The 11,301-nt window shown below is 33.1% G+C and overlaps 1 protein-coding gene across 1 annotated transcript; it reads left to right on the top strand.

Moving 5' to 3' along the window:
• The first annotated feature begins 1,897 nt into the window (after positions 1-1,897).
• LOC126245054 (collagenase 3-like) lies at positions 1,898-3,073 on the top strand. Its single transcript, XM_049948290.1, has one exon. The coding sequence runs from the start codon at positions 1,898-1,900 to the stop codon at positions 3,071-3,073; it is 1,176 nt and encodes a 391-aa protein (XP_049804247.1).
• The last annotated feature ends 8,228 nt before the right edge of the window (positions 3,074-11,301 follow it).

Below are 11,301 nucleotides of genomic sequence, written 5' to 3'. Positions count from 1 at the left end.
AGTTTATTGAATTCACTTTTAGAAAGAAAGATGATATACTGAACAATGTGTTTGATTATGACATTAAAATTATGAAAATTGTTATACGAGCTTATAGCAGTATTGGTGAATTAATAAAAATAGATTTGAATTTTAAGTTTTATCATGAAGGACATTTAAGCAAATCAGTTGACTCTAAAGACATAGATAATGTATCTATTACTACTTGTACTGATGATGTAACGTGTGTAAAAATCACAGATGCAATAGTTCCTATTTGAGTAAAGTTATACATATTTGGAAAAGTAGAACATTGTATTCATGAAGATAGCTTGGGAGGTTAGTATTTTTTCTTCTATATAAATGAATGATCACATTTGGTGTTTAAAGTGTAAGAAGTATACAGAGACACATCATCCTCAAAGAGTGACCACTAAAAATGGTAGACAGAGAATTGAAGGTATTTGCACAGTATGTCAAAGCAAAAAGAGTAAATTCATTAAAAAAAATTTTGTTTAGATCAAAATAAAGTTGGTTCTGGAAGTGTGAATATTCGTGAAGAAATTATAAATGAATTACATAAACCAATGAGAAAAAATTTTCCTAGAAGAAGTGTTATTTCACTTGGTATTGATGATTTATGGCAAGCAGATTTAGTAGAAATGGATTCTGGAAACTTGAAAGGAATTTCAAAAATAAACAGAGGCTATAAATATTTATTAACAGTAATTGATGTTTTCTCAAAGTATGCATGGGCTATTCCAGTTAAAGATAAAACAGGTAAAAATGTAGCTGATGCTTTTCAAAGAATATTCAATGAAAGGTATCCTAAACATCTTCAAACAGATAATGGAAAAGAATTCTATAATAAAGATGTTGAAAAACTCATGAAGCAGTATGATATCAATCATTATTCTACTTTTACAGAGATGAAAGCATCTGTTGTAGAACGATTTAACAGAACACTTAAAGAGAAAATGTGGAAGAGATTCGCTCTTCAAGGTAATTATAAGTGGATTGATTTAGTCTCCAAATTGGTCAATGATTACAACAATACAAAGCATAGAACAACAAAAATGAAACCAAAAGCAGTTGATAAGAATTACAAACCACAGAGTGTTGTTACAGTCACTGAGAAAAATAAGTATAATGTTGGAGATAAAGTGAGAATTAGTAAACTGAAAGGAATATTTGAAAAGGGGTATACTGCTAACTGGTCAACAGAGATATTTGAAATAACAGATGTTGTGTTATCCAATCCAGTTACATATAAATTAAGACAGTAGTGGTGAGGAGATAAAAGGTTCTTTCTATGAATATGAATTACAGAAGACAAATTACCCAGATGTATATCTTGTTGAAAAAATATTGAAGAAGAAAGGTGATAAGGTATATGTTAAGTGGTTAGGCTACGATAATTCTCACAATAGTTGGGTTAATAAGAGTAATGTTATCCTGTAATTCTTTTATCTTTCTTTTTTATTTTAAGTGTAGACATTGGCTATTAGTACACTAAAGACAATAAATAATGTGGAAGTAGAGATTTTTTCATTTTCTTATTCATTCAATAATTTTAACCTATATAAATGAAAATATTAATTGTAACCTTGTTGTTAGTGAAGATAGCTACAGGAGAAGATAATAATAAAAAAGAAAACATTGTAAAGTATTTACAGGAATTTGGATATCTCGAAGCAGAGTCAGCAAATTTGGTGAAATTTCAGATATCAAAAATCCCTTAATTTTATTCCAAAAGAAGTTTAATTTGAAACCTACTGGTGAAATAGATCAAGAAACTTTAGATCTGATAAACAAACCTCGATGTGGTGTAGAAGATCATGCAGTATCTTTTACCTCACATATTGCTAAATGGAATAAGAAAACTTATAAATGGTATTATGCAGGTTCATCGAAAAGAATGAAAGAATTGAGTGAAATTGCTTTTAATACTTGGAAAGAGCATACAGATCTAATTTTTGAAGAAGATAATTCAAGTTATGATATTATTATTTCAAATAAAAGACGTTTGCACAGAAAAGAATCAAGTGGACAACACTATTGTCCAAAGCCATTTGATGGTAAATCGGGTGTACTAGCTAATGCAAATTACCCAAATTCTAATAATGATGTTGTAGAAATCCATATGGATCAAGATGAAGATTGGTACTTTGAGATTGATACAAATACTCCAAAAGAGAAGATAAACTTTTATGCAGTTTTAGTTCATGAAATTGGTCATACATTAGGAATTCCTCATTCAGCAGAAAATACCTCAATCACGTATCCATTATATAACAGTTCCAATATTGAATTAAGTAAAGATGATATTCTTGTAGTACAAAGCTTATATGGGAAACCAGTTGTAGGAGATGATGTTGATGAAGATGAGGAGATTGATGATGAAGAAAAAGATTTAGATCCTCCAGAATTATGTAAACTGAATAATAAAATTAAAAACTTTCTGATTGTCGATCAGGTCCTATATATTTACTATGAGAAATGGGTTTGGATAATGGATTTGGATAATTTAGATCTACGCACTAAACCACAACTTATAAGTGATTGGTTAACATTTCTTCCAAAAGGATTTAACAATATAACTGCTGCATATCAAAGACCATCTGGAGATGTTATTTTATTCATTGACAACAAACTGTATATAATGGAAATACCCTCTTTTAGGTTAAAATTTGGTTATCCAACATCTTTAACATCTCTTTCATTACGAAAAAATGTAATTCTACATTCAGCTGTGAACACATATTCTGGTAAAAGCTTTATATTTTTTGATGATGTTTATTATGTAGAAATTGATGAATGTAAGGGAATAAGTAAAAAATATGGACGTATTACAAAAGAATTTTCAGGAATACCTCCTGGTATAGAATCTAGTTTCAGATATACAAATGGATTATTATACTTTATTAAAGATAAAACATTCTATGAGTATAGTGAATTTACAAATTCTGTTGTTAGAGCAGGTAAATTTGATCTTTCATTATTTGGAATAGATTGTTCAAAATCTACTTCCAAGATGTTGGATATCATAAGCAATTTGAAAGAATCACTTAATCAATTAGAGAATTTCAACTAATGTCATTTATGTTGTTGATTTACTATAATGACCATATGGTAATGTATCTATTTTATTTTCTAAAACAATTCTCTTATTATCATGTGGGCTTAAAGCCTTTTTATTCACTTCCACAGTATATATTTCATGTTTCTCACTTCTAATTAAATTCGTTGATCTATACTGCTCCTTATTATTGATGAGGCAATCTTTATAATCGTCTAACGTTACTTTATTTTTTACTATACATTTTTTCACACCTTTTAACTTTTTATTCTCTTTCTCATCCACTTTGTAGGCATACATTTTAGCTCTTAACCCTACAAATTCTGTCATAATTTTTCCACTACATTCATCTTTCATCTTACCCAAAACTTTCTTATTCACTTGTGGTATGCTATACTGATTATCTTTTGGATAGTCACTTGTATCAAATAGTTCAACCATATCTTTCATATCTTTGTAGAAATCTTCAGTTTTTATGTTATATATGAATGAGTCAGTATCCTGATAACACAGTTCAATATTATCCCCATACTTCGGTTTCATAATATTGTAATGGAAATCATACATCAGTTCTTTTGATAAGTCTAAGATACTCATACCCACATATATTGGCTTATTGAACTGTATTTTTATCTTCTGCATGTGTATTGCAACCAATTTTTCATTGAATATTGTTCTAGACATGAAATTCGGTTTAGCTATTAATATATCACATACTTCAGCATCAGATACTAACTTTATATCCACTCTGTTCCTTATATTCTCCATCGTTTTCCCAAACACTGAGTTATTCATCAGTTTATAGAAATCTTTTTCAAAATCATTTGTTGCCTTAGTTCTCATTTGAGTATTCAAATCTATGTATTTCTTTAACCAATCTGACTGTTTAAATTTGAGAATTCTATGTATTTTTCTCATCTTCATCCCCAGTTTTAAATACTGTTTTAAATTTCTGTAATGTATCACATATTTCATTTTGTTTTGTAATGTTGTTATTAGTTTTGACTCTTTTGTTCCTGGAATAATTTTATTTTCTGGAGCAAGTGGAAGATCTTTATGTTCATCATGTAATTCTTCTGGATATTCTAAATCCACTTCAAGAATGTATCCATATTCAGAATTATCTTCCATTTTCATAATGTTTTTTCTCCAATGGTTTACATAAAATTGAGGATAATTCAACCATTCAAATTCACCATATGGTAAATATTGTGACATTGCCCATCCATATAGATTATTAGCATCAAGATACATTAAATAATTTGAGTCCTTTTCTTTATCAAAATCTTTTATATATTTGTTATTTGCTTTTACATATCTCTTACAGCATTGTGATATTCCACCTCTAATTCCTTCCTCAATCATCAATATCATATCATAATCATGTAATAAATCAAGTGGTTGTTTAGTCATTTTCAGCATTGCATCCCAACTTAATCCTGGTGCTGTATAGTACCATGCTGGATCCAAACTATATGCTTTCATGCATGTTTCTCTAAAGTTTTCAAATACATCAGCTAGTAATAGAACATCAGTTTTTAAATACAAGTCGTGATATTCTCCAAGATTTTTTATATTAAACTTTTCCCAAACTAATTTCGCATGTTCATAATCTTCATCACTTATGTCACAATCACTCAGTTTACTATAGAATTCAGTTTTTGATGGTAGTTGTGTTTCTTCAAATCTTTTCCAGCTGTCCATGTAATCGTATGGATAAACACCTTTCCTAATAACCAGATCCACTTTACCTTCTGGAAAGAACTTTTTGGTATTTTCCATTTGATCTTTCTTCAAATTAGATGAGAGTTTATCTAAAGAAGAAGCCATGAATCTGAATGAATCTAAGAACTTCATCTTTATAATTTCAGTACATTTACCAAAGCTTATGTATTTTTCTTCATTATTTGGAATCAGATCTATAGGTTTCTCATCATATCCAAGTTCTTTTACAAATAAATGTGAATCATATCCTGAGAGATTGTGGAGATAAATGGGGACAAATCTTGGTAACTGATATCGTAGGTTACAGTAACTATGTGCAGCATTTCTGAATAAACCAGTTAAATGATCATGATCATGAACTTTTTTAATATTACCTTCTGCATTATCATTGAAAGTTTCTAATTGCTTATTATTACATTCTAATGAGTTTTTATATCTTTGTACCTTCTCATTACTTTCATCTATATTTCTTTTCCTTAATGACTCCAATTGACCATTAATGTGTTTTATTTTATTTTCTATAGAATGTTTTAATCTCATCAATAAAGGAGGTAATTCACTTAATTTACCTTCACAGATATGACATATCTTTGCTTTAGAATATGCTTTTCTTTCATCTGTTGTTAGTGGTTTCATTGGTTCTTTTTCAGAATAAATATCACCTATCACCTCCACTTCTTTCTTAATCATCTCAATGAATTTGCTTTTTGCATCTGGCCCTCTATATACAACCGGATCTTTATAATGTCCATTAGCATACTTTATATAATAGCAGAATCCACATGGTTCATGTTTCTGATACTTCATTGTATATGATTCATCTGGATTTGGTTGACATGTGTCAATTTTATTTAACAAGCTCTCAAAGTCTGCATATATGACAAAAGGAACTTTCATTTTATTCTTGCAATTTTCAAATGTGATTGTGTCTCCTTTAGGTGGTAGTTCTACTTTAACCGGTTTATTTACTAAGCAATCTGGAACATGTTTTTTCAATTTTTCTTCAGAATTGAAGTGGAGTAAACACATATCACAAATAAATTTACGACCATTGTGTTTTGTAATCTGCATTGATGCTAATTTTGATAAGTCTTTAATCCAACAATAATGTCCATTGTCTTTTTCTTTAAAATATAGTAAGTTAATATGTTTATCTCTTTTATTTCCTGTCAGTTTTAGTGGATAGATGGAATATCCATCATTAAAAGAATATACATTAAATGAGATATTCAGAACATTTTCTATCTTTTTAATGTCTTCTATTTTAATTGGATACTGGAATTTACTTAGTTTTTCATCAATTTCAAGTCCTACTTTTTTATATTTTGAAAGTCTATCTACATGATCTTTTGCAGGGAATAATGCTGATTTAATAGCCCAAAGAAAACATTTTTGGTCATTATTTTTCACATTAATACAGGCTTTTTTATTTTTTATTTCATCTGGCAATTCAATATAAGATGATCCTCTTAGAGGATTATATCTGTTGACTGCTAGTTGTACTCCAATAACCCTTTCTAATGTCCATCCTGATCCTCTTGCTTGAAACTCTGTTAGCTTTGGTAACAGTTCTCTTTTTGAATTCTTTAAAAATTTGTTAATATCTTTCTCATGAGTAATTGTATGATTGTATGACTGAAATTTAAATGTTTGAGTTTTATTGTTATTGGGTAGTTTAAATTCACAGAATAATTGCATATTCACTTTTAAGCCATTGTGGATCTTTAAATTATCTTTTATTAATTGAAACACATCCTTTTCAACAGAAGTAAGGAAATACCTTGGATCTATCAACTTGTTAGTATTTTCAATATTGATGGTCTGCAATCTGTTTGAAAAAGCTTTCTCAACAGAATAACTCCTGTTGGTATTTCTTGTTCGAGGCTTTTCAAATACATTTGTTGAGAAGGGGAATATTTTCTTCAACTCCTTCTTTGCTGTTGTTTGAAATATATCTGTAGAGAATGGAAATATATTCTTCAGATCTTTCTTTGATGGCTCTTGAAATACATCTGTAGAGAATGGAAATATATTCTTCAGATCCTTCGATTCTGCTTTATATTCTTCTTTTATATCTGCATCAAGAAATGGTAGAGTATCAAAATTTACTTTCTTAACTTGGTTAACATTATAATAATGTCTAGCAATAGTTCCGATTAATTTATCTTTTGTCATTTTATAATATCCTCTTATACCAAGAGACCTAGCTAGAGGTCTAAGATCAACAACTCTCATAGTGTTGAGATTCTGAGCTCTCAGATTTCTCTCCATTTATTAGGGGAAAATTTATTCAATAATTATTCAATAACTTTAGTGTTCTCCATATTCTTGATTTTCTCCATATTCTTGAGCCTCTCCATATGGACACCTGTTTGTTGATGTTTTTTGAGATATGTTTTACATATATATTTACCACACTCACAAGGAACTTTCTCAAGCAGTTTTTCCTTATTTTCATGGTATCGTTTTTGCTTTTCATTATTCGTGATTGCATACCTTTCTGGATGTCTGTCTACATAGTTATGAAAATATGCTCGAACTTTTTCTCTATTATTTCTGCAGTATTCTTTATGTATCTCATCTGAACAAGTTTTACATGCAGTGGAACGTTTATCTTTTGTATTCTTATTTCTATAGAAATAGTCCAAGCTCTTGGTCTCATCACATTTATTACACACCTTCACTGACAGTGGAGTTTTTTCCTCCATTTATTAAGAAAGAAATTTGTTAATAAATATTTAATAAATTTTTTCCTATATAAATACAAACAAAAATGAATAATCAATTGTTCGCTAAGTTGAACAACTCATATGAGTTTATAAAACTGAATGAACTTGAGATTAACAGAAAGTATAAAGCATCTAACTTTGAAATTTCTGATACTAACTTCGGTAAGAAAGTTAAGTGTATTCTAGATGGACAATTTAAAATTACATTACCAGACAGATATGTTAAGATATTTGACAAACATACTCTGAAAGCAGTGAATGATGAAAAAAATATTTTCTTCACATATAAAGGTTTAAAAGAAACGAAAACTGGTAAACCAATGCATGATATACTTTTATCCAATGAATGAATCAATGGTGTTCTTTTACTTATATATTTACTTGTGCAGGCTCGTGCAGGCTGATGCAGGCTTGTGCAGGGTAATTTTTCAAATTTTGATTAAATGGATGACTTTTTAAGGTTTTTGATGTTATTTTTAATTAATTTTCTTGTTTTCTTTTATTTTGCGATTTTTCGTTCAGGTTTGGCTGGACCAGAAATAGGAATTTTTCGGAAGTATAAAAAAAATCGATTTATTTCTGATTTTTGTGTGTGAATTACGAGAAATGTTTGATTTATTGTGATTTTTTGATTATATGAAAAATGGTCCAGGTCTCCCAATTCTTAACTACTGTCGAAGCCTTCCACTTCCCTCCGGTATGGATCTGCGCACGGTTTTAGGTGTCGTTCCCGACACCTCCCTACATTTCTGCGTTCGCTAGCCTCCTTGTAATCATCCTCGTGTCCGGAATCGCGTCCCTCGCTTTCGCACGCGCCCTTGCGCACATGGTCCTCCCTCTCGTCACCGCGAGTGAGGAGACTTTCCACGTGGACCATGCGTTCACATATGTCATTGGTAACTATCCGTTGCCGCCTATTGACTTCACATTGGCCTTCTTGATATTTCTGCAATGCCTGTATCTCCTCGTTATCCCTCGAGCTCAGAATTGCAGCACTCTCGCTTCCCTCTGATATTGTTAAGTCCGCAACCTTCTCTGCGAGTTTTACTAAATCCTCCTTTACTTTCTTTGTCTCATCGCTATTTAATGTCTTAACCGTATCTATCTTTTCCTCAAGTTCCACAATTGCCGTACTGTTTTTGTGAACCTTTTCTTGCGTTGCTTCTACTGCTTTTACTCGCGCTATTACCTTTTTCCTTTCGGTAATGCATCGTTCCCTTAAAGTTTGGAGCCCCTTTTCTGATTTTTCTCCGCTGGTTTTCATTACGATCCTAACTTTTTTTTGTTCCTTTTCGAGGGCGTTTAGTTTACTGCCAACGACGTCGAATATCTCATTGACGTACTTTCGAACCCCTTCGATTTCGGACATCATGCCCTCGAATTTCGCTTCCTGCCTTTTATTATATTCTTCCTGCCTTTTATTATTTTCTTATAATCTGGAATTTACTCCGCTTAAGATCGTTCTCGCGTTCTTTTCCATCATTTTGGCCAATTCGGTCATCCACGTGTTACTATTTGTGTCTCCATTGGTCGGCGCATTTTGGCTACTCGTTGCATTCTCTAATTCATCTGCGCTCGCGCTCGGGTCCGAAGTCCCGCTATTTGGTGTGGAATTGGCCTGCTCATTTTCCAAGTTCAACATTGCCGTAGCGCCGCTGAAATCTTGGTAATTCCCGTTGCCTGCCTCGTCTCTCTGTGCGGCTACCTGATTGAGGATAACTTCCTCCTCACCCGGCCGGTTTTCTCTAGCAAGGCTCCTCGAGCGAGCACGTGTCTCCATTCTGGACACTGGGCTTACGTTTCGGGCTAAGTGCCTAAATAACGGCTTCGCTCGCGGAAAACAGACTTCCTACTTTCGCTGCACGAATCGCGACAAATTCTCGTAGCTTAACATAAGTTAATTTCACACGCAACCTAGTACATTTATTTGGTCACACGCAACCTAACACATTTATTTAGTCACACGCAGCCTAACACGATTGAAATTCCCCCAAAATACATGGATAAATACACACAAGAAAATTGCCCCCAAAATCACACAAATAAATTCACAAGCAACGCAGTATATTCAACGCTGTATTCTCAACGCTGGTTCTATTCACAAATAGGAATTGTGAATCCTGTGGAAATTTAATTTTGTTAGCACATCCTAGCAATCTCCCAGCATCACAAAGGGTTCCTAAACTGAACGAGATCCTAGGCTAAAGGGTCGCCATTATCATGATACTTGCTTTCCGCACCCTCGGCAGGCCTCCTCAATTTTATAAATGGCACCTGTACTATAGAAGACGCCGGCGGCCATTTGCAGCAACAGGCATCAATACTCAAACTAAAGTTTTATTCGGTGGTTTTGATCAAGTTAGAATTAGAATATTATTATAATGAAGTTTTAATACCACCTTACAGAGTTTATTAAATGAAATATGCCCATGAGTGGGACATAGACAGGTGATTAACTGAAATATGCATACCAAATATTCTGTGAAATGATAGGGGAATTTGGTGTGGCTGGGAGAAGTCACTGTAACATATTTATATAATAACACAATCACATTTATTCAATAAACATTACCATCTCAAATATTCCCTCTCACTTATCACGGAATGCTGGCGTGATACAAATAGTATCATATCTAAGTAAAATTGGTTAAACATCCGGCTAACATGTGCCGTGAATCGACAATGACTACCGCCTGCACATTTCTATCATCATTTAGCCACACACACACACTAACATTCACTCTACTCATTTTATCTAACAGATAAGAGAGGAAGGTTCCCATACACCAAGTGGGACAACATTGGGAGAGAGCACATGGTTCCCACTGTAACTTTAATTCGGGCAAGTCCCGTCTTCACGTTTAACTAACTCCGCGAGTTTTACTGGATATTATGAAGGAACAATTAAATCACACGCGTGAATTTACGTAGAAGGTCCAGCTCGATCACGAAATGTGATTACGTCCAGCTGAAGCTTCTCACCAAGAAATGCACGGGGTCTGCGGACCACATGTTACCGATCTCTCCACAATCAGGAGTCAATAAACACATTTTAATAAAATACACTTTGCATATATACTTCACACTCACACTGAAATGCAAATTGAGCAATTCTGAGTATTACTCGGCAATGAGCTCCTGCTCACTCCCAAGTGCAGTGAACACAAATTCCCATGAAATTACTTGGCAAAAGAAATCATCTCCCTATCTCTCCTAACTGAGATGATTCTACGAAATATTATAGTGGCTTTCCTCAGCAGGGAAGCTGCTTCCAAGTTCAAAGTGAACATGGAATTCTAAATCTTCGCTAACTATCGGAGCGATAGAGCAGAACGTGCTTACTCACCCAGGTCTTCCCAGCAACAACCCCGATACGGTCTCCCTCGTCCGGGTCCACACATCGTGGCCGCAAGGACTCAGAGATACCGCACACGGTTATTTGCCAACCTAACGAGCGCTAATGATGCGCGTGGAGCTTATGCCTCTCTGGACCAGTGCTGTCGCGCTCTACTAGATTCGAGGTTGGCTACACTTCCACTATGCCTATAGCACACCCACAGCCGACATATCACACATACCTCATCATACGTTCGCATTCACACTTTGCAAACAATTACCATATCTAATATTAAAATGATCGTCTATATTTAAATAACCCTATCTTACTAATTATCATCAGGTCCTTCCCTGAGTGTCGGAAGAGCACTCAGGTGTCTTTAGTTGTGGGGTCGAGCCATGTAGCGGCTTACATGGAGCCTTTACATTATGTCAAATGAGAGTAGTGTAGCT

This window comes from Schistocerca nitens, chromosome 1 (genome assembly GCF_023898315.1).
Source record: "Schistocerca nitens isolate TAMUIC-IGC-003100 chromosome 1, iqSchNite1.1, whole genome shotgun sequence".
Lineage (NCBI taxonomy): Eukaryota > Metazoa > Arthropoda > Insecta > Orthoptera > Acrididae > Schistocerca > Schistocerca nitens.
Note: the sequence above shows the minus strand (reverse complement) of the source record. Positions and strands in the feature narration are given on the sequence as shown.